The 22,143-nt window shown below is 52.9% G+C and overlaps 6 protein-coding genes across 6 annotated transcripts; 4 read left to right on the top strand and 2 right to left on the bottom strand.

Annotated features, from left to right (window-relative positions):
* Positions 1 to 552: 552 nt before the first annotated feature.
* On the top strand, positions 553 to 5,142 carry BP01DRAFT_372656 (40S ribosomal RACK1 domain-containing protein; the record flags this gene model as incomplete). Its single annotated transcript, XM_025576745.1, has 11 exons — positions 553 to 741; positions 882 to 1,008; positions 1,090 to 1,390; positions 1,885 to 2,021; positions 2,052 to 2,131; positions 2,191 to 2,524; positions 2,659 to 3,089; positions 3,483 to 3,628; positions 3,892 to 4,018; positions 4,164 to 4,481; positions 4,717 to 5,142. The coding sequence occupies 11 exons, from the start codon at positions 553 to 555 to the stop codon at positions 5,140 to 5,142; spliced, it is 2,616 nt and encodes an 871-aa protein (XP_025432741.1).
* A 116-nt stretch (positions 5,143 to 5,258) lies between these two features.
* BP01DRAFT_236296 (uncharacterized protein) lies at positions 5,259 to 5,682 on the top strand. The gene has a single exon (XM_025571235.1). The coding sequence runs from the start codon at positions 5,374 to 5,376 to the stop codon at positions 5,602 to 5,604; it is 231 nt and encodes a 76-aa protein (XP_025432740.1). The 5' UTR covers positions 5,259 to 5,373; the 3' UTR covers positions 5,605 to 5,682.
* Positions 5,683 to 5,942: 260 nt separating this feature from the next.
* BP01DRAFT_355151 (TPR domain protein) lies at positions 5,943 to 7,883 on the bottom strand. The gene has a single exon (XM_025574621.1). The coding sequence runs from the start codon at positions 7,693 to 7,695 to the stop codon at positions 6,097 to 6,099; it is 1,599 nt and encodes a 532-aa protein (XP_025432739.1). The 5' UTR covers positions 7,696 to 7,883; the 3' UTR covers positions 5,943 to 6,096.
* A 123-nt stretch (positions 7,884 to 8,006) lies between these two features.
* Positions 8,007 to 9,802, top strand: BP01DRAFT_337096 (SOS response-associated peptidase). Its single transcript, XM_025573269.1, has 2 exons — positions 8,007 to 8,807; positions 8,950 to 9,802. The coding sequence occupies exons 1-2, from the start codon at positions 8,267 to 8,269 to the stop codon at positions 9,642 to 9,644; spliced, it is 1,236 nt and encodes a 411-aa protein (XP_025432738.1). The 5' UTR covers positions 8,007 to 8,266; the 3' UTR covers positions 9,645 to 9,802.
* A 25-nt stretch (positions 9,803 to 9,827) lies between these two features.
* On the bottom strand, positions 9,828 to 10,775 carry BP01DRAFT_364328 (uncharacterized protein; the record flags this gene model as incomplete). Its single annotated transcript, XM_025576322.1, has 4 exons — positions 9,828 to 9,924; positions 9,978 to 10,142; positions 10,198 to 10,595; positions 10,689 to 10,775. The coding sequence occupies 4 exons, from the start codon at positions 10,773 to 10,775 to the stop codon at positions 9,828 to 9,830; spliced, it is 747 nt and encodes a 248-aa protein (XP_025432737.1).
* Positions 10,776 to 10,995: 220 nt separating this feature from the next.
* Positions 10,996 to 22,095, top strand: BP01DRAFT_414709 (glutamine synthetase). Its single transcript, XM_025579076.1, has 6 exons — positions 10,996 to 12,950; positions 13,010 to 13,639; positions 20,284 to 20,316; positions 20,409 to 20,501; positions 20,735 to 21,239; positions 21,297 to 22,095. The coding sequence occupies exons 1-6, from the start codon at positions 11,265 to 11,267 to the stop codon at positions 21,734 to 21,736; spliced, it is 3,387 nt and encodes a 1,128-aa protein (XP_025432736.1). The 5' UTR covers positions 10,996 to 11,264; the 3' UTR covers positions 21,737 to 22,095.
* Positions 22,096 to 22,143: the final 48 nt, after the last annotated feature.

The raw sequence follows: 22,143 nt of genomic DNA, 5'->3' as shown, positions 1-22,143 counted from the left end.
GTGGATTCGATTCCCGTCGTCTTCTGCTCTTTTTTTTTCTGTCGTTCTCTACAAATGCGACCGCCAGAATCTGGAACCCGATCGCCAATTTTGCATCCGGGATATAGTCCCAATGGCATAATTTCTATTTCATCGAGATCTTCTTACTTCCTACGTTGGATGGATGAATTGGTCTGTGTGTCGAAACTGTACATAGTAACATGACGGGTAGCTGTATGACCCAATAACCTCTTTATGATGCAAGATTAAGATTTGCGCGTGATTCTAATGCGGAATCAGCTATTTCGATGGACTATGAGATTAAGACCTAAGGAATCTATCCAGACTACCGATACAAGTTCCATGCCTGAGGCAACGATTGTTTACCAACTTGAAAACAAGAGGGGGGGCCGATAACCGGAACAACATTGAGCCGGCCTGGCCCGATCCCCTGGAACGCGGCGTGGCATCAATAATACTGGCCGTTTCCGAGCTTCGTTGTCAATTTCCTGGACCTTACTTTGTCGGCCGCTGTGACAATCGCCATTAACCATGGCGACAACCCACTTCACTATGAGGTCTCTCCTAGGTCTCCTATTTCTTCTCTTTGTTCAACTTTCTACCGCCCTCAAATTCGACCTGTCTGCCGTCAGTGGGAAGAATGAACGGTGTATCCGTAATTTCGTCTTCAAGGACCAGCTGGTGGTGGTGACTGCCATTGTCAGCGGCAACAAGGGTGACGGACAGGTGGTCAACATGCACGTACGTGGGAGAAACCCCAAGCTGGTCTCGTGCCGTCGTCGGCTCGAGTGAAGCGTCGAACTCGACCGGGGTATCGAACGGTTCATAGAAGGATCGAGCTTGCGACTCAATATCAGCTAACGATATATGTTGTGGATTAGATCAAGGATGCCCTGGGCAATGAGCACGGTCGCCCGAAGGATATCGCCGGGGAGACTCGCCAGGCCTTCACTGCCCCTGCCGACACTGCCTTTGATGTCTGCTTTGACAACCAGCTTACCACCCGCCGTACGTCTCACTCGGCCTTCTCTCCGTCAACGAGAACGTAGCCTATAGAAGTGGAAAACTAACCCGCATGAAACTACACAGATGCTATTCCTAATCCTTACAAATCGATCGAGCTCGACGTCGAAATCGGAGCCGACGCCCGCGACTGGTCCAGCATCCAGGTTCAGGAGAAGCTCAAGCCCGTCGAGACCGACCTCCGTCGCATCGAAGAGATGGTCGCGGAGATTGTTAGCGAGATGGAGTACCTGCGCGCCCGTGAGCAGAAACTGCGCGACACAAACGAGAGCACGAACGAGCGTGTCAAGTGGTTCGCTTTCGGTACCATGGGCATGTTGGTCGGATTGGGCGCTTGGCAGGTAGTCTATCTGAGGGCTTACTTCAGGTATGTTGATTTGTCTGCTTTCGTCGAATATGAGATCTGGAGATCTGGCTTTCCGGGCGATTGTGCTAATATACCCCGTTACAGATCTAAGCACCTCATCTAGATTCTTTGCGTGTGGCTTGGGGTATAATTTGGGGAGATGGAGGAGGTTACAGGTTGATGCTTCTCTATTTGTCATGACCAATATATGGACTTTCTTCCAATTGCATTTATAGATTTCTTGCGCCAGTTTGTAGTGGCGTCTACTGGGTCATCCTTGTATGATTATCGACATGGTGGTGGTCTTGCTGCTACAGTAGGCGTCTCGCAGGATGTTGACAGTAGTTGTTACCCTTGAGCTCAAAGCCATTAGCATGAGCAGTTAAAGAACCTTTCCCGCAGCAACCGCAGCTAATTCTCATGGACGGAACATCCTTAACTGAAGTCATGATAGCATCAGAGGCGAAAGCTGCCACTTTTCTCAATCGGCCGGGCGTGGTTGGTGCATTGAGCAGTGCAAACACAGCAAACACCGCATCGCCGGATGATGTCAACCCGGTCTTTATTCGCCGTGGTCAGCGTCCTATTACCGACGGACTTCCCCAGAATTTCTTTCGAGAACCGTCATCTTCTGGGAATCCTACTCGGTCCAGTGAGTAAATCCTAGGGACAATTGATACAGTATGTCCGCATCCAGACTCGTCCACCGCTTTATGCGGCCATCCGCCTCTTCCATCTCGTTCACCACGACTACATTCGCCCGTCGCTCTTTCGGCAGCTCGGCTGTTCGTCTCAGCGGGAACGATGATGGCACCGTGAAGGATCGCGCGCCCTCGACCGCGCCCCAGCACCGGGAGAACCAGGTCAACAAGCCTCCCAACCCCAATGTTCCCAACACGACCTCCACGATGACCAAGGACTTCCCCAAAGTGGGCGCAAAGTCCGCGCCGCCCGACCTCGTGGGCGCCGTCAACCCGAACTACAAGCCGGCCGATCCGTACCCCGGCAAGGTTGAGCATTTCACCGGCGGGCGGGAGGAGACCGGGGCACAGAAGCCGGAACTGGGAGTTGGAGAGATGGAGGGCATCACCTTCCGGGTTGAGCCTCTCCGTCGGACCGGAGAGGATGTATCGACCATGCGTGCTCGGTTGTTGTGTATGTCTTGATCCCTTTCTTACCTTGCGACTGCGCTTCTTTTCCCCCATCCTGTGGTGCGCTTTTACCCATTTGTATTAGATCATTTGTCGGGAGCAGCGCCACTAATTCAACTTTTTCTTGTCTCGAAACAGATCAGAGTAGAAAGCGAGGCATCCTCGAGTCGGACCTCCTGCTCTCTACCTTCGCAGATGTCTATCTGAAGGAGATGGACCAGGAGCAGCTGCAGGAGTACGACCGCTTCCTGGATGAGAATGACTGGGATATCTATTACTGGGCGACGCAGGATCCCCCGGCCGATGGAGGGGAGGAGTCTCCCTCGTCCACGACCCAGGGAGCTCAGGACACTGTCACGGAGACCTGGAAGCAGACTGGAGCCAAGAGCGGCGAGTGGGCGCAGACCGTGGGCGCCTACAAGGCTGCATACCGGCCCGTTCCGTCGCGGTGGAAGGACTCGAAGGTGCTGGAGCTACTCCGGGCGCATGTCCGAGATAACAGCGCGACGGGCTTCCAGGCGGCGAAGAGTAAGAAGACTGGCGGTGCTGGATTGGGAAGAATGCCCAATGTGCAGATTTTCAACTGAAGGGAGAGGGATGGAGTGGGTGTGTACAGTACTATAAAAAAAGATCGGGTGTTGTGTGAACGATTCCGTGGATTATGTACATTATGCTACGACAGCTTTGGGTTGCTTCTTAAACGCGCTATGGCAGGTTTCTCTACCGCATATTCATATTCCATGGAGACCGGGGAATTACGCTGGGGTATACTCCGTGGATCGCTCGGCATAAAGATTATGTTTATGCTGAGGTCAGCAATACAGAACACGTGACTCGCTTGTCCTGGCTTAGGGTTGGGCGAGCCGCACAACAACCAGGCGGGCGGGCACGCTAGTTAGGGCTCAGGCGGGCACGCTGTCTCCTCCATCCTCGAAACAGTTGCTGTGCATTTTTACTTCCAGCCCAGAGTCAAGGACAATTGCTCCGCCCGCGTTCATCTCTCTCCTCATCGTCACCCAGACTCCAACATGGCTGAGCAACTGGTCCTCCGCGGTACCCTCGAGGGTCACAATGGCTGGGTTACCTCCCTGGCTACCTCTCTGGAGAAGTAAGGGCAAACACACATACCACCGGATTCACACAACCAACCGACGTGCGATTTTTCTTGCGAAATTCGGTGCAGGGCGATGGAACATTTCTATATATGCTGCGCCCAACAAAACGAAAGGACCGGATGGTTGGAGTGGTATATATAGGGTGTTTAATTGTCTGCATGAAATGACGGCGAAAATCGCACTAGGTTGAGAAAGAAATGACAATTTGATATGGACAACATGAGTTCTGACATTTTCTGCTTCTCTCGACTTCTAGCCCCAACATGCTGCTCTCCGCCAGTCGCGACAAGACCCTGATCATCTGGAACCTCACTCGCGATGAGCAGGCCTACGGTTACCCCAAGCGCAGCCTTGAGGGCCACTCTCACATCGTCTCTGACTGTGTATGCTACCGATCACCCGTTTCTCCAATCCTCCATCCGTCTCCGCCCGAGAGTTCAGCGACAAGCCGATCAGGGCCATGATGAGATTCAAGGAATTCAGGAAGAAGGAATCGATGGGCTGACCGAGTGCGGGTGATGTTTATAGGTGATCTCCTCCGACGGTGCCTACGCTCTGTCCTCCTCCTGGGACAAGACCCTCCGCCTGTGGGAGCTCTCCACTGGTGAGACCACCCGCAAGTTCGTCGGCCACACCAACGACGTCCTCTCCGTCTCCTTCTCTGCCGACAACCGCCAGATTGTCTCCGCTTCCCGCGACCGCTCCATCAAGCTCTGGAACACCCTCGGTGACTGCAAGTTCACCATCACCGACAAGGGCCACTCCGAGTGGGTTTCCTGCGTTCGCTTCAGCCCCAACCCCCAGAACCCCGTCATCGTCTCTGCTGGTTGGGACAAGCTCGTCAAGGTACGTTCCATCTGCATAGTTTCCGGTTTTGTCTTTCCGATACGTCCAGAAGATGTTTTGCATATCTACGTATTTGCTACTTCAGAGCCTTTTGGCTATGAGACAAACAATCACCCAATGCCTGATGGACTTCGCTACAAAGCCGCTGTATTTCTTGTTCTTCTTGATGAGATCCGGAGTCTTTTGCGTTCTCTTGGTCTTCTTTCAAGATACTAATCAGTTATCTTTGCATTAGGTTTGGGAGCTCGCTTCCTGCCGTCTCCAGACCGACCACATCGGTCACACCGGTTACATCAACGCCGTCACCATCTCCCCCGATGGATCCCTCTGCGCCTCCGGTGGCAAGGACGGTACCACCATGCTCTGGGATCTCAACGAGTCCAAGCACCTCTACTCCCTCCAGGCCGGTGACGAGATCCACGCCCTGGTCTTCTCCCCCAACCGCTACTGGCTGTGCGCTGCCACCGCCAGCAGCATCACCATCTTCGACCTCGAGAAGAAGAGCAAGGTTGATGAGCTCAAGCCCGAGTTCATCGAGAAGGGCAAGAAGAGCCGCGAGCCCGAGTGCATCAGCTTGGCCTGGAGCGCTGATGGCCAGACTCTGTTCGCTGGTTACACCGACAACAAGATCCGTGCCTGGGGTGTCATGTCGCGGGCTTAAGTGTCTACGCGGTTGAATGAATATCCCTTGTTTTTCTTTCAAGCTAAATAATTAGGATTCTGGCGAGAGGCCCGGAGAAAGAAGGAAAAGAGGAGAGGAGAGGAGAGAGAGAGAGAGACAACTACCAAATGAACTCATGTTTGTTAAACTTCTTTTTTCTTTTTTCCCCGAATCAAAAATTTAAAAAGGGACAGGCATTCGAATTTTGGGATTGTATGAGCCACGAGCAAAATGAATAAAATCAAGCACCTCGATGGGTTCCTCGGCCCTGGTGTTTCCACCGTTCACTACCCTCTCTCCCTTCCCCCCACCCTCCCTTTCTCGTCCCTTTGGGGTTTGTTTCCCCATGTCCCTGGGTTTCTCGTTGCCTTTCCTATAGTAGCATCGGGATCTAGTAGCTTTCTTTACTTGCTCCGTGCATCAACATTCCGAATGATTGATTATCTGGGTGGTGGATCTTAGCGGAGAATACCGCGGCGAATGTTCGATTACTATTCCATCGATTTCAAACGTTCATCCTCCTCCCCCACTTAGTTCCAGTGATCTGCGTAGCGAGTTCTAGACTTAAGTCTTCTTTTTCGACCTCTTGGATGAAGTCATACTTGCAAGCTTGGTTGGTCGTCTCGTCACCATCATTCCATTATCCAGCTCCCTTGGGACTATAATAGTCCATAGCACCTACATTTATCCCTAGCGTCATATCACTTACTTAAATGAGACAAAGCGGTAGAATGAAGCTGAGCTGAGCTGAGCTTCATGCATACTCACGCCGGTCAGGCAGTTGATGGTTGTTACTGTCTTGCTCAACTCAGCTGGGCCTCGACTCTTGGCCTTGACATTGACAAATACAGCAGTCGAAACTACTTTCTAAATCTCATATAATGTACAGTTTTGGGAGAGCCATGTTCAGGCTGAAAAAAAAAAGCCCCGAGCCTATCTGATGATTGTATCTACCTACGCCTTGATCTCTTTCAGTCCAGCCTTGACGCTCTCGACCAGGCTGGGATCCTCTAAGCGCTGCGCGATACGCAGAGCCTCTGTGTAATGTTTCTTAGCGTCCTTGAGCTTATTCTCCAACCGAGCCAGCTCGCCTAGACTACGCAGCGCAGAGACACAGGCCTCGTTGCACTCCGCCTCTTGGCCCTGCGGGTCGATCTTGTCGGCGACCTCGCGGGTCTTGTCGAGCCACTGACGGGCCTGCGCGATCAACTGCTCCCGCGGGGCCCGCATGCCCGCGGGGGGCTTCGGAGCGGCGGCAATCTCGCCGATGGCTGCGCCGATTGAAGACATGAGGAAGGGCTGCTTGCAGGTGGGGGTCTCGCCCTCAGCGGTCAACATCAGATCGGCGGAGCGGATGAACAGCGGCAGGCAGAGGTCGTATTTCTGCTGGTTGAAGTACAAGGTGGCCAGGTCTTTCAGGGCGACAGCGATTTCCTCGAGGTTCAGCCAGCCATCGTCGTCTTCGTGGTTGTTGTTGTTGTTGTCACCCGCTGCGGTGGCATTCGTTTGGTTGCCGACGGGAAGGCCAAGTTGCACGCGCCGTTGCATTTCCCGGAGGCAGAGGTCAACAGCATAGCGCTGGCACTCCTCGGCACGGTCCGAGTTCTGTATGTAGTCGCTCTCGTAGAGCTCGGCCAGCTTCATCGACATGCCGATCACTTTCTTGAGCACCTTGTTCGTCTGCCGGTCCTCCCACGCTTGATACTCTTCTTCCACGGCCGCAGCATCGGAGGCCAGCTCTGGGGGTTTGTCGGCGAGCTGGTCAGGTTGAGCGCCTGCCTTGGACAGGGCCGCCACATCCTCCTTGGACTCCTTCGCAGTGCGCGCCTGCGTCGCCTCGTAGCTCTTCTTCAGATCCTCCAGCCCCGCCGTCGTCGTCGTCTTCTTCGCCCGTTTCTCCGGGGAGAGCATGCGGTTCTTCCTGGTCTCATTTACCCAATTCAGCGCCTGCTGCCGTGTCTCCTCCAACACTTTCACCGCTGCCTCGACCAACCCCGCCTTCTCCAGCATATGCGCCACCTGCAGCCGAACGCCCAGCATCTCGTCCGAGCACGTGTGCAGGCCCATCTCATGCCCGATATGCAGTGCCTCCTTGTATGCGACCATCGCCTTCTGCGGCTGCAGATCCACGTCCGTGTAGTAGACCGCCGTGCGCAGCCGCTCCGCCATCGGCGGCGGGAACTTGCTGTACTGCGGCGCAACCTGCGTCACCTCGACGTAGGCGATGTAGGCGAACAGACAGGTGGCGCTGAAGATGGAGAAGAGGGCCAGCGGGAGGACGATCGGGTTCTTGCGCCAGATGTCCTTGCGGGCTTTGCGCAGCCCGAGCTTCCATTTCTGGGCGGTCGTGAGCGTGCGTCGGGTCTGTTGGTTGGCGATGATCGAGGGTAGGGAGAGGGTCGTCGGAGGTGGTGTTGTGAGGGGGGTAGTTGGCAAGCGTGATCGACGAGAGAGGCGTGCTGTTGAAAAGGGCTGCGTGGGATAATGATGGGGTGTGCAGGCTCGGATGAGGGGGAGGGCGCTGGTGGCGCGCCGGGAGAGCGTGCTGAGCATTGTAGTTCGTTGTTTCTGTTTGTTGAGGTTGGAATTGTTGGTGAATCAGTGGAGCGGCTTTTATGATTCGAGGTGCAGTGATATGACAGACGGCCCCTCAAAGGATTGATGTGTGAAGGGAATGTGTAGGTAGAATGAAAGTTGGGAAAGTTTGGCACCACAGTATATGATGGAGACTACGGCAGGCAATTCAGCGGAGCGGAGAGTTTCATTGCCGTCGAAAATGGATCGCTCAACCTAAAGCGGAAAGGAAGTGGTCCGAGCTTTAAGTTCCCTCCGCCGCCCGCCTTGTCCTGCCCTGCGCTCCATGACGTCGATTACATGATCGCTTTCTTTCAAAGATGGTTTTCCTCCATATGATACTGAAGCTCTACTCATCGTCAAGTCAGAAGTCCTGACCCAATCTCTGAAACCGAAGGAAAGTCTCTTCACAATGTGTGGACGATACGCATTAGGCGTGGTACGTCGTTTCAATACCCTCCCAGCAAGACATATACTATAACTAGTCTCGCTACGGACAAATTAGAGGGCGTCTTAGATCTCGAAGCTAACCACCCCCGACCCCAAGCGCATGAACTTTGTCCGACGCCGTCTCCAAGAACAAGGCATGCAAGTTGACGAAGCACCAGACGACGACGAAGTGCGCGAGACTTATAATTTCGCGCCGGGGAATAATGGCGCGGTGTACCGGGTCGACACATCGCCCTCACCAACAACACATGGTAGTGACTCGCGCGATGGCGCAGCAGAGCAGCAAGATGATCACCGCCAAGAAGAGGCTTTAGAAAAGGTACCTCCAGAGGGGAGCAGCAATCACCCCCGCTACAAAATCCAAAGCATGCGATGGGGCCTCATCCCCTTCTGGACGAAGCGCAAACCCGACTACGGCTCGCTGATGCGCACGATCAACTGCCGCGACGACTCGCTGGTCGAAGATCGCGGCATGTGGACGTCGATGAAGCGCAAGAAGCGCTGCGTCGTCGTCTGCCAGGGGTTTTATGAGTGGCTGAAGAAGGGGCCCGGCGGGAAGGAGAAGGTGCCGCATTTTGTGCGTCGGAAGGATGGCGAGTTGATGTGTTTTGCGGGATTGTGGGATTGTGTGAGATATGAAGGTGAGTTCTTTTCTCCTTTTTTGGTTTACCTGCGTGTGTAGCCTATGGATGTGGGTGTAGCTTCGGGAATTTTTGATAGGGCTTCTGGGTATGGGTAGGGCGGGTATCTGAAGATGGAATTTGGCTGATTGCGGACGGATAGGGTCGGATGAAGAGCTCTATACTTTTACAATCATCACGACGTCTTCGAATCAGTACCTGAAGTTTCTGCATGACCGCATGCCGGTGATTCTGGATCCCAACTCCGAGGAAATGAGGCGCTGGCTGGATCCGGAGAGGACTACGTGGTCGAAGGAATTACAGGCCACCTTGAAACCATACGAGGGCGAGCTGGAGTGCTACCCCGTGCCAAAAGAGGTGGGAAAAGTGGGCAACAACTCTCCCGACTTCATCGTGCCAGTCAGCAGTAAGGAGAATAAAGGCAACATTGCTAATTTTTTCGCCAACGCCAATAAGGGCGGTCAGAACGAAGGTCTGACCAAGAAGGAACCAGGATCCCCAAATGTCAAGGCTGAAGAGCCGGACCATCGTGACACCGTAGATACCGAGTGGACAGAGGACAATGCTCCGCAGCCAGCTACGGGGGTCAAACGCGAGCATCCGGCGGAAACCCCGGAAGAAGTGGATGATGAAGTTGCCAAGAGACAGAAGACCCAGCCTAGCCCAGCTGCAACGTCGCCCGAGCAAAGCACCGAGCAGAAAGGTAGTCCTGGGCAAGCAACGGGACGAGGAAGGCAAATGCGAAGTGCCACTCACAATAATAAGCTGGCGAAGAAGGCCCAGCAAAAGAAAGTAACGGCAGGCACTCAGCCCATAACTAACTTCTTTCAGAAGTGAATCTGATCCCAATATATCTGTGCTTCAAGGTCAATTCTTGCGTGATGGTTTCTTTTTCTGCGATGACGAGCTGGTCTCTGAGCGGCGTGGTTTCTTCTCGGGATTTATACTACAGAATTTATCAGCTGTCCAGCAGTCTGAGTTGGTTCCGTCTTGCCAGACGGCGTGAAAGACAGTGAGAGTCTATTGTACAGGATCACTACCAACGGGATTCGATCTCGTCTCCTGCTGGCGCAGCTTCTGCACCAGCTTTTCTCTTAAGAACGGGCTCAGGCCCAAGCTATCACAGGCTGATTAGTGGCGGTCTGGACAAGCGGTGGCTGTTTAACTTACATCCCATCCCGAGTCACAATGCGGTACGTCCCTATTTGAGTCGTCAGCCTGCGCGTCCAAGGGCCTTGCATATCGGAGTGAATACCGCTAGGCTGGTAGTTGCCGTTCCCTCCCACGAACTTTCCCTCTCCATCAACCTCCAAACTCCCAAAGATATCCTCTGGCCTATGTTCGCTTAGTCAGTCATCACCCACGCTTGAGGCCCAGAAATCATTCATACCAAGCGATCCGTCCAAACTCAGGTGGCCGTCGGTTATCCGAGAGATGGATCCAACCACCTCTCCCAGCCGAGCCAGCACCTCCCTGACCACTAGCACCGCCACTGGAATCGCCCTCGCTGCGGCGTTTCCTCGCCTGTCCCCCAGTCAAAAGCACCCCGCCGGTGCTCAGATTAGCCCCCGACGTAGAGACCATGACTTGCGCCTGGGAGATAGCGTCAGGGTCCTGGTAGCCATGCTCTGTCATGACATCTTGCAAGGTCTCCAGGAATTTCGGGTTCTCCTTGAACGAGTCTGGAGTCGGAGGAAGCTTGGATGTTACACCAATGGCCAGGTCGGGGTTAGTTGGCTCTGAAGGCAGCAAGGACAGTATATTGATGCCATTCTTGGGAAAGACATACTGTGAGATATCATGTTAACATACATTGTACGGTAATGTGGAGGTCTCACTAGTTGTGGCTGCGACAGCGACTTGATGGATCAGTGTACTTACTATGTGCGGGTTATTTTCCAAGGTCGACACAGAGCGAACCTGAGCCCACCGAGGGAATTGACGCGCGGTATTTCTGAGCGAAAACATATTGGCCAATTGATATATGGCGTGTTCAGTAGTATTGAAGCTGATTAAATCCTCGCGATATCTAATCGAAAGAGGTGGAGCGCAACCTTCGCACCCCCGGCCGATGACGATTGTAGAACAAACCAAACAAACTCATGTGACTGCGCGTTTTCGGCCGCGGCGGGTTGCAGCTCCTCCTCCGCCCGCAGTTTGAAGGGAGCTCACTTCCTCGTCCTTGTCTTTGTTCTGTCCTTAGCGCTCTCGTTCCTTGCTCTTGCAATTATCGCTTGAGTGTTCGTAAAGGGTTTTTTCTTACTTCTCTTATTACGAGTTGTGTTGCCGAGTAACGCTGGTTCGGGTCCGCATGGCTCTCTGCCTTAGCAAGTGTGGTGATCTATTTATTCTCTTATCGTGATACCCAGAGCCAAGACTGTTAGCCTGGTGTCGCATCTGGTGAAAAGTTTAGACTACGATCTCTACTCAATCTGACTACTAAAGGGAAAATCCACAATGGCGACCCCATCCTCCAAGCCCAACCCAGGAGCAACCCCGACGTACCTGACCTCATCGCCCCGACCAGTAGGCGCGCATCCGGCTCGTCCTATAGCGCACAAATCGCCCGCGGGGAGAACACCCTCAGTCTCCGGACCGGGCGGCCACATTCCACCCCCGGTCAACTCAGCGCACCACTATGCCACCCCTCTGGCGGCGACGTCCGCCGGGGCCGATGACCCTGTCACTCTGAGTTCGCCGTCAGCACTGCTCGCCCTTGGCGGCTACAGCGGGATCAGCCCGTCGCCGGCCGGCCACGACGGCGGGCTGGTGGGCGCGGGTATGAACGACAGCGAGATTCAGGCGCTAGGCATGCAAGGCCTGAAGCTAGGCGGCGGTGGCCCCGGCGGCGCACGGGACAACGAACTGGAACGGAGGAGACACATTGAGGATGTGGTGCAGCTGCTGCGGACGCGCATCTCGGGCCGTGGGGTGTGCCGCGAAAGCATCGAGCGCCTGGGCCAGCTGGAAGGGTTCGAGTCCATCTGGCAGGAGGACAGCCTCAGTATCGCCGGTAACTTTGTGGATCTCGAGATTGAGTTCCACCGCGGCCACAATGTCGTCAAGGATGTGAATCTGAGCTACGCGACGCCCGAGTCGACAGATGGGGAACGGCGCGAGGAGGCCACGGCGGTCTTGAAGCGGGATTTGGTACAGTCGCCGGAAGAAGGAGAGCGCGGCGTGTGGAAGCCGCTGACGGGTTTCCATGAGAACCTGCAGTGGCTTGCTCGCCATGATCGACTCAGTCAAGAGGTCAATTGCTTCGAGGCGATTGAGGGCCTGCATGCGAGCTTGAAGCGCGTGTGGGATGCCGAGTGGGAGCAGCGCAAGTTCTTGGGCGTCTACGATCATCTGTGCAGTGGCTGGGTCGGGCGTCCATGTCTGCATCAGGGGGCTCGCGTCGGACTCAGTCTCGATTACTGGGTGCAGCAAGCACGTGTCCTCGATGCGAGGCAGGCGAAGCAGAACTCCGGGTCCCCGGATGAGATGGCAGTGGACCAGCCCGCGGAGCAAGAAGATGAGGCTGGGCAGAAGGGGAAGTGGAGCATCATGGTGGAGTGCGAGGAAGGATATCCGTCTCTTCGCGTGTCGAAGGACTGGGTTGCTTCGGAGGCTTTGACAACGGTACACAGCGGCGATATCGGCTCGTCCTCGAGTGATTCGACCGGATCTCAGGGGGTGGTGGTGAATTGGACCGAGCCTCCTGAAACCTTGATCCCAGCCCCAGAAGGCCACTCAGATGCCATGGCGCTCGACTCGAACATGTTGGGCTCTTCTGCGCCTAATCGTCGCTTTGTGGCTAGGTTCGAACCTCCCCTGGACGTGCCTATCCTGGCAGCGTCGGATATATACCGCCATCTTGGCATGCAGTTGCCTCAGGAGTTCAAAATGGTGACGTATGATGGGCTGCTCGCGCCTGGCTGGTCACCATTGTCGGCAGCCGGTGCAATGGGGATGGGTCCGGAAGAAGCATCGCAGCTTGGTCGCAGGAGCCGCAAGCTGTCGCTGCAGACTATCGACAAGGACGGCAAGCCGTGCACGAAACACCACTGCTACACGTTCCAGCCTTTCGAATCAGTTGCGGGTCGCACCATGAAAGACATTCCATTCTCGCATCCAAGACAGCTTGCAGACATACTCCCGGTACAGGCTCCGTCCTCTGATGTGTTCTACGTGCTATATTAACAACCCAATCTTGTTAGATCTTACGGCAGTACGCATTCTTGGCGAACCTCATCCGGAGCATCTTTACCACCTCCTCCAAGCCTGACAACGACAAACTCAACGCTCAAGAAGATTTGACCAAGGGGCTCTTCGATCACGCAGAGTCCAACAAAACGCAGACGGTGACAGAGGGCGACATCGTGATTCTTAGCAATGAGGATCCTAATGAGAAGAAGCTGAACTCATTGCTCGGAAGTCTTGGGCAAACCGCTGCTCAAATTACCGGCAAGGGGAAAGGTACTATGGTTGGAAGCTCTGACGGGGATTCGGCCACCAGTGATGACGTCAAAGTAGACGTGACATTGCGCTCGCAGCTTGGCCAAGCCCCAGCTATTATGCTTCTGTTCACTATGAACAACTCCGAGGGAGAATCGGCACTGGATCAGGACCGTGATGTGATAAGTAAGGTCTCAGTCAGCCTTGAGGTTGGAGTCAACGGTCGCGTTTCCGTGCTCGACATAACCGGACTGCTTGATGATGAAAACAGCCATCTAGATCAAACGGACACTCAAGCGGCCGAAGACCGCAACAATGAGATGTCCGAGTTGCAGAAGGCTATTGCAAGGGTGCTGGAAGTCTCGCAGGACTTGGGGATCCTGGTCGAGTGGGTACTGCGATGGGCCCGGCAGCGAAAGAGCCGCTGATAGCTTCTTCTCCCAACCCGGGGTAGGCTAATATGCGCTGCAACCACAGTGTGTGGGGCAATAATGTCTTCAGATAGTGACCTGTCGGTTGGCGATGGACATGGCGGTGACGTAATTGGATAACCATGCGTGACTGGTCCTCTCTCCCTCCTTCCTCTGTGCATGAAGGCTTGAACAAGCTTTGTGCGTCATTCTGGAAGCAGACTATGGCCCCGACCGTTGGGTTGAATTTAGTCCCAGCGCCTCTGTATGGGGCGTCCGCCCGGGAGACATCAGATCCCATTTTAGCACCTCGGATCTGCATGAACTTGTCGACTAGCCGGATCTGGCTCAGGAGATTGCTCACTTCAACTTCCTCAGCGGTTCCCTGTGAGCTCACAGCGCTGCGTCATGTCATGTGCCATGAGACCGTGCAGCGTGGGGATTGTTCCCTCGGCCCTTAGGGAGCTCGCACCAGCCGAGGACCAGGGGATACGAGACGAGGCCAGCGGATATTTTACCAGCTGGGTGATATTTTGTGAAATAGGCCGTCTGACTGATTTATGGGTTGTTGTACTGTACCTGCAGGATCTATAGTAGCTAGCTCTTTGCTCCAGAATCGAAAATGAGGATGAAATCCGACTTCCATAGTACCACTCACACCTACCATGGCCCTTGGAGTAAAAGCCACTTGAGGTATGAGCGATTCAACAGCCCATCCAGTAGGAGGCAGTAGGGAAAATCGGCAGCAACCGAGCACAGACCCAACGTTCATGAAAGAGAGGAACGGGGGTCCAGGACTTGAATCGAGCGCGTCTTTCGCGCGCCCCTTGAAACAGTGCGGCTCTTCCAGGCTTCCGCGAGCCGAGCAGATATAGTGTACACACGCACTGTGGCACACAGTAAAACTCGAAGAAACCAAAAACCGGGGGCTACGCTACTTTGGTCCCAGGAACTTCCTCTATAATCTGCCAAAGAAATCGTACGTCACACGTAAAATGCACCATCAAGAATAAATCCATCACAGACATTGAACAGACTTCTACGTACTCCGTAGACTATGAGGGATTTTCACTCTCATTCCTCTCCGCTCCCCCAACAAACAAGAAGCAAGGGGAAAGAGCAAAGCCAACCTAAACTACAGCCAATGCAGACTAATAACTACTAACTTAAAACTACCAACTTCCGTGCGCATATTTTGAGATGTCAGAATTCTACTAACTACGTAAATCTCTCGGTAGTTACGGGAATATTGGGAACCCTAAACTACAAGAAAGAATGCGGGAATTTCTTTGCCGTGCAGTTGCAGTGAATCTACTGTAAATTGGGCGCTGCTGTCTGTCTGTCTGTCTGTCTGTCAGACAGAATTTGGATCATCTGCGCGAATTACTATCTCTGAGGTTTGACGATGCAAAGTAGTTCCCTGTGGCTATTAACTTACGAGGTACGGATACTACTAACTACTAACTAATAACTACTGCTAGTGGTTAGTGTCAGATGCGGTCAAGGGTGCCGGCCTAACGATGGAGCTGCGGTTTTTGTCGCGCGGTTGCGGGTTCGGTTTCAGGTTGGGAGAAGGAGATTGTTATTATTGGGCTGAAATTGTGATAATTGACTTTTGCAGGAGGTTGGGTTTTGAGATACGATTATGGAGTACTCCGTATTCTGTGCTTCGTACTATTGTTTATGCTATTCTATGTATAGAACGGAGCACTTACTACCCACAAGACTGTGTACTATCTTTGGGGTGGATAAATGGGTGAGTTTGGGAGTAGGTAAGCTACACAATATAATATTATTTATAGCTGGGTCAATCTGATTCTTAGTAGGCGACGGGTAGGGAGTTGTCGAGCAATACATATGATACAATAGTTATGCTGTACTGTACACGGTGCTGCAAGCATTTGAAGTGACTGTTTACTTTCCTGAACAGAAAGACGCGTCCATACTCATAGTAGAGTGACCCTGAGTGCGTGTTTTTTTCGAATGAGTCACAAGCCCCCTCCCGCCCAAATTCGCGTTCTGCATATAGTACATTTGCAAAATCTGTTCGGTCGATCGGTCTTTGATCCTAGAACAATTTGATCTGGACATCCAAAGGCGGATAAAAGTGGGGGTAGCAGGGGGTTTATCACGATGGAGCTGTCATTTCATTAGTATTGTCCTCCGTACATCCGGAATACTTACTTTTTCAAAGTTCATAACATCAGGGTGCTTTTTTGGCTTAAGAATTTACTGCGGTGAGAATTCTGCTTTCTCAAGTCTGAAAATGGGAGAGATGCATATATTGGGAAATATGGTGCGTCGTGTCTCGCTGGGAGGTGACTGTGGGTGACTGGAGAAGTAGCAGAACTACGTAGAGCTCAGACGCGTCTTCCAGATGGAGTCTCTCAGGAACAACCAACTGAAAATTGTAGATCTCCGTTGTAGTCTGATACATCCAGTACATACTACACAGTAGTACATTTGTACGGCAGGCCTCAGCTTACTATTACTCTCTATGCATGTCATCCCACACAGCACGTCTAGAACCTCGACCGACCGCTACCCAACCAACCTGGTTTCCCTCGTATGAGCAAAACATTTGCAATTCCTCCGTACTCTCCGTCTCCGTATGTAAGTATCGTGATAAACCACAATATCCTAGATGGAGACTAATTCCTTCCCCTATCAAAGCGAAATCAGGTGTTCAACCTCCACTGCCAAGCTCCACCGACCAATTACACCGCACTCCTTACCCGACGGCCGGTCCGGCCATCGAACAATCGACTCGCCATAGCCTCTATCAACTTCTCTGGCGCCCGCCATACTGGCTCGATTTTCTTCAGCCAAGTTGGACGGTGTGCGTCTCCCCCGTGCGCTGGTAATGAGCGCAATTGGACTGCAAGCATATCCCCCGCAGAATCACCCTCCTCAGCACTGTCTATCCTAGATGGCATCGGCCCGACACCAGTCAGCAGCGTTTGTCATAGTCTGGGGCAGAGAGCCAATCGGCAGTTGACGATAAGGGGCAGGCAGGCAGCGGAGGGGGTGATTGATCCCAGAGGCGGGGATCTACAGCTGGTCCCATGGGATTGTGGCCATGTTTCCGATAAGCTGATTCAACACTGGCTGCGGCTTGACCCCGGTGAGGGATTATTTTCCCATTGGTTTCGCACTTGGAGTTGAAAGGGCGCAGGCCACTCCACCGCCCGCCATGGAATTGACGCCATGGCTCGTTAATCGAATCGTGCCTGACTGACCGGCCTTTGTTGGCAGTTGATATTGAAATGAGATTTTGAGTTGTGAATGAGAAAAGGGGAAAAAGAGAAAATGGTGTGACTCTGTGTGTAAGGCTAAGCCTCAGACAAAACCCCCGAGACTCTTCGAGGCCTGCGCCACAATTGCCAATTCTATTCCTGGCCGTGACCGCCTCCGCACCTCAGATAGAGGGGGGCCTGTTTATAGAAACATTGTCTCTTTTTCCTGGTCGCAGTGCCATTGCGTGGAATTAAGCTATGATGCGTTGGATTCGTCTCCCATGACATCGGAGGGGCTCAGATGAACGAGCCTTTCCAGGCGGGTGGATGCTGGATGGAAAATACCTTGACGACATCCACAAGGCTGATCAAGGAGAACAGGAAAGACAGCCACTCATTCTCGCCCGGATTCCTGAATTTTCCGGCTTAGCCCTGCTGCCATTTGTCGCAGATTGCCCGGGGAAGGGAAGCCATAATAATGACGCTGATGCAGCGGGAGCCCCTCCCTGTGATCGGACACTAAGAAAGATGATGAGGGTCGCCACCAAGCGCAAATACAGGCTCAGGCAGAGAGAAGCCAAAAGTCCGGGGGATAGACAGGGATGAAGGCGAATGGATAAGGGTTTCTCTCCGGGAAACCTTCATCTGCCATACACTTAACTTACTTACTCTGTACTCTGTAACTACACTACCCCGTTCACCCGTTCATTCTTCCCTTCCCCCTTTGACTTTACCCCCATCTGCCGGTGCAAGGAACCCTTTTCCCCTTTTCTGGCTGCCTTCACCCCGGCGGTGGCAGGGAAGCGGTTGTGACTCGGCTGGTTGTTCGTATTAGTCACCCGAACCCAGAAAAAATTGCCGTTAACATGGAAACATGGCCGGTCTCGGGGGTGACGACCGTGATGGTGACGCTTTCTTCGAGAATGGTTTTGCCACGCCCCACCGGATGCAAAACTGGGTTGCCCGCGTGGTATTGGAATTACCGGCTGAATGTACAGGAATGCATTGCCTGGGGTAAAGCTGTCAATGACAGGAGGATAGAATGGAGATTCAATCCTGCCTTCTACCTTACCCCCCCTCGCCAAAAAAGTCGGCCGCCATGTCTGGGGTAGGGAAATTGCTTCCAACCTGTGCGCGCTACACACTACACGGAAGTATCAAGGATTGACGCGGTCGCATCTCGTCCATGCGCGATTAAAATGAAAACTCTTTTTTGTCCCAACTCAGTCGGCAGGCGCGCCAGGATCCACCCTCGCGATTCATGGCGGGGTTTCGAGGGGCAGTCGTTGATAAGACCTCTTGATTTAGATAACCGCAGGTACAACTTGCACCAGTACGTATTAAGGTATCTTGATGCGGCGGTAATATTCTGGTATGAAGCTTTGCGATCTCAAAATTGTCGTTGACTCGGTCTCCTTTTGTGCGATATTGGACAATCGCATGATCGCGCCGGAATCGCTTCTCTTCTCTCGTAGACGGCGATTTGGGTGTCACTCAAGCCACATGTCCACTCTGCGATAAGGCAACGGGAGATAGGATGCGGCAACCTGCGTCCCTCTCCAGGCTCAGGCCTGCTATTAACCCTATCTTTCCCAGGTCATATGCCTTCTTCCAATAGGGACCCCGGTCATTGCGATTAGGCGCAGGCCACGTCCGAGCTATTCGGGTCCTGCAGCTGATATGCATTGGCCATTGACACTGACGACTGGCTGATATTGATAATAGTTTTTAGCAACCGATTCGTGTTGCTATCTCAGCCACCATGGGCAGGAAGGTCAGCAAAAGAAGGCAGACAAGGAGTTGGCTATATGACAACCTTAACACTGGAGATGGAGGGTAGGGACATCGAGTAAATCATGGTCAGCCGACAGGGAAAGAGGTGCGGCCTGCCAATCATCAATGCTGATAGTACTTCGGAGGGCTTCTTTTTCTGGTCTGATAGGAATGGATGGATCCATGTGTGACCTCAGATCACCTGTGCGTGGGGGCTCAGCATCGAAGGTGATCCATCTGGGGAAGTCCAACGGCTTCCGGCCTTGGGAATGGAGGTGGCTATGGGTTATCACCTGAAGGCTTTTGCCTATGAGAGAGCGGGTAGATAGGATTATGTCGAGAGGCAGAGAAGAGATAGCCAGTACGGAGTAGACGCTACCGGTATAGTTAGTAGGAGTGGATGAAGTTAGATTAATCGCGGAATTGATAAACGGTCCAGTTTGCGCCTCGAGATTACCCGTTTGGGTAATATCTGTGCTGGACTAGATCCTCCTCCCTTCAGCGGCCATGGAGAAGTCAACTTGAGCTTTGATTGCTGTTACTATTGACTTACTGCGTCGTCATGGATGGATTGACTTTTACTACCGCTACTACTGGCAGCGGAGTACATGTTGACATGGGAAACTGCGAATGGTCAAAGCTAGCCCGTTGACAGAATGCGGGCGCAGCGATGGTGGCGTCTTGGAGCCCTGGTCACTCCTGCACCCTTGGTTGTATCGCTGTATGTTGCTGAGGAGGGTTTCCCTATGTGAGAACTGCCTCAGTGAGATTTCTTCTTTGCGGTAAATTGGGGGCAGCAAAGAGGAAAGAAGCATGGAGCAGTCATATCGAAAGCGATACTTAGTAGGAGTATACTTCACTGATGTGCATCAATGGTGTAGTGTAGCAAACAAAAAAGAGGTTGGTGTGAAATTACAGGACCCGAAACGAGTGCCCAAGGGAACCAGTAATTTTCGTTTTCTGGGTTATTTTTGAACGGTTTAGTCTGGGTGGGACTAAGTCTTTTTTAGGAATTTTTTTTTTATTTTTGCCTCTTTGCCGGCAGCCCCAGGCCCGGTCGACCACAGGATCAGTTTCAATGAATGAATCAATGAAATGATTAAATTCATGGGCAAATTTGAGCGAAAAAAAAAAGACGCGCCCGCCGTTCTTTTCCCTCTTTCCCAAAAAGAAATCATTTTCTTAAATTTAAAGGATATCCTCCCCCACCCAAACCTCCCGCTCTGATTGTCTTTCTCCATTCTCATCCCATTCTTCAATCTCCTCTCCGCCATACTTTATCTCTCTCCCCCCCATCTCCCAATCCTCTCTCTCTCTCTCTATTTTATAGAGCTACGTTTGGTCTTTCCGCTGCTCTCGCTACAAATCGCATCACTACAATCTCTCGATTGTCTTGTTTGTGTTCGACTGTGATTGAATAATCTGAAGTCTACCAGCTTTGCATCAGCAAGCTCCCACCGCTTTCAAAAAGCATACTTTGTTTCTATCGTTCGCACACACACATATTCACAATGGTATGTTTATCCCTCCAGTTGCTTCCACTGATCCTTTCATTCTTGGCTGGATGCCCAGCAACGACAAGAATTGCGCGCTGACTCATACACTCTTCACCTGCAGGCTGAATCAACCACCATCTCCAACACGGAGAATGTGCGTTCTGCTCTCATTGCTACCTTGCACAATCTTTCTTGAACCGCTCTGCGGTTCTAAGAAATCCATACTGACTGATGCGCTGGCAACAGCTCATGAAGTACATGTCCCTCGATCAGCGGGGTAAGGTCCAGGCTGAGTACATCTGGATCGACGCCGCCGGTGGCACCCGTTCCAAGACCAGGGTACGTTCTCACATTTTCCCATGTTGTCATTTTCCTCATCGTAGGCGACGCAGCATGGGTTGGGTTCGCGGGAAGAGGGGGTGGTTGTTATCTGAAGTGATGGAAGATGGTCTTGTTCCGATAAGCCCAGCCCTGCGCACGGGGATCCGACCCTGCACCCGCCGCCTGCAACCTACCTGCATGCCCATCACGTGACATACGGACACAGTGACTAATCATTCATTCATCTGCAGACCTTGGCCAAGACTGTCACCTCCGTTGACGAACTTCCCGAATGGAACTTCGACGGCTCCTCCACCGGCCAGGCCCCCGGTGACAACTCTGATGTCTACCTCCGCCCCGTTGCTATCTACCCCGACCCCTTCCGTCTCGGTGACAACATCCTCGTCCTCTGCGAGACCTGGGATTCGGATGGAACTCCCAACAAGTTCAACCACCGCCACGAGGCTGCCCGTCTGATGGAAGTCAACGCCAAGGAGGAGTTCTGGTTCGGTCTGGAGCAGGAGTACACTCTCCTTGGTAACGATGGCTGGCCCTATGGTTGGCCCAAGGGTGGTTTCCCCGGTGCCCAGGGTCCCTACTACTGTGGTGTCGGAACCGGCAAGGTCTACTGCCGTGACATTGTCGAGGCTCACTACCGTGCTTGCTTGTACGCCGGTATCAAGATCTCCGGCATCAACGCCGAGGTTATGCCTTCGCAATGGGAGTACCAGGTCGGCCCTTGCCAGGGTATCGAGAGTGAGTAACCCGCCTTCCTTGAAGAGATGCTCATCACATACTAATTACTTCTCATAGTGGGTGACGAGCTCTGGATGTCCCGTTTCCTCCTCCACCGCGTCGCTGAAGAGTTCGGCGTCAAGATTTCCTTCGAGCCCAAGCCCATCAAGGGCGACTGGAACGGAGCCGGTCTCCACACCAACGTCTCTACCGCTTCCACTCGTGCTGACGGTGGTATGAAGGCCATTGAGTCCTACATGAAGAAGCTTGAGGCCCGCCACGTTGAGCACATTGCCGTCTACGGTGAGGGCAACGAGGAGCGTCTGACTGGCCGTCACGAGACCGGTAACATCGATAAGTTCAGCTACGGTGTTGCTGACCGCGGTGGCTCCATCCGTATCCCTCGCCAGGTCGCCAAGGATGGCAAGGGTTACTTTGAGGACCGCCGTCCCGCCAGCAATGCTTGTCCCTACCAAATTACCGGTATCATCGTGGAGACTCTCTGCGGTGGCAACTAAGTGCTGCAGCACGATTATCAAAATGTGAAAACATTTCCTCTTAGCGCTCGTATACCCTCCGGCGTCGACATGGAGTCACCGATTGCAACGCAAGCCTGGTCATGTGAGAGCAACTATAGAATTTTCGTTTCGTTTCTACTCTTCATGACGGTACTTCCGGGGTTTTTCTTCCAAACTCTCTCTTGTGCCAGCGCCTGTCGTGCATTCGTTATCCTGTTGCTGGTCTTGCATGTTTCTTTCTTACCTTGGGTTATGTGTTACGTATGGCATAGAGGACTGAATCGGAGGCAAACCGACGACTGTCTTTTGAAAAATTAAAAGCTGGGGATGAAACTGGAAGGATCAAATAGCTTTCCCGGCCGGATCCCGGTCAGTATTATAGTGTTCGAATTAATCTATTGTTAAAC

This window comes from Aspergillus saccharolyticus (assembly GCF_003184585.1).
Source record: "Aspergillus saccharolyticus JOP 1030-1 unplaced genomic scaffold BP01scaffold_9, whole genome shotgun sequence".
NCBI classification, from domain to species: domain Eukaryota; kingdom Fungi; phylum Ascomycota; class Eurotiomycetes; order Eurotiales; family Aspergillaceae; genus Aspergillus; species Aspergillus saccharolyticus.
Note: the sequence above shows the minus strand (reverse complement) of the source record. Positions and strands in the feature narration are given on the sequence as shown.

Bases quoted from the DNA above. Each gene is read 5' to 3' on its own strand.
- BP01DRAFT_236296 (XM_025571235.1), top strand. From the start codon at position 5,374: ATGAATAAAATCAAGCACCTCGATGGGTTCCTCGGCCCTGGTGTTTCC.
- BP01DRAFT_337096 (XM_025573269.1), top strand. From the start codon at position 8,267: ATGAACTTTGTCCGACGCCGTCTCCAAGAACAAGGCATGCAAGTTGAC. The intron at 8,808-8,949 runs GTGAGTTCTTTT...GCGGACGGATAG, and splicing joins GGATTGTGTGAGATATGAAG to GGTCGGATGAAGAGCTCTAT.
- BP01DRAFT_414709 (XM_025579076.1), top strand. From the start codon at position 11,265: ATGGCGACCCCATCCTCCAAGCCCAACCCAGGAGCAACCCCGACGTAC. The intron at 13,640-20,283 runs GTACTGCGATGG...CTTCACCTGCAG, and splicing joins TGGGGATCCTGGTCGAGTGG to GCTGAATCAACCACCATCTC. The intron at 20,502-20,734 runs GTACGTTCTCAC...ATTCATCTGCAG, and splicing joins GCACCCGTTCCAAGACCAGG to ACCTTGGCCAAGACTGTCAC.
- BP01DRAFT_355151 (XM_025574621.1), bottom strand. From the start codon at position 7,695: ATGCTCAGCACGCTCTCCCGGCGCGCCACCAGCGCCCTCCCCCTCATC.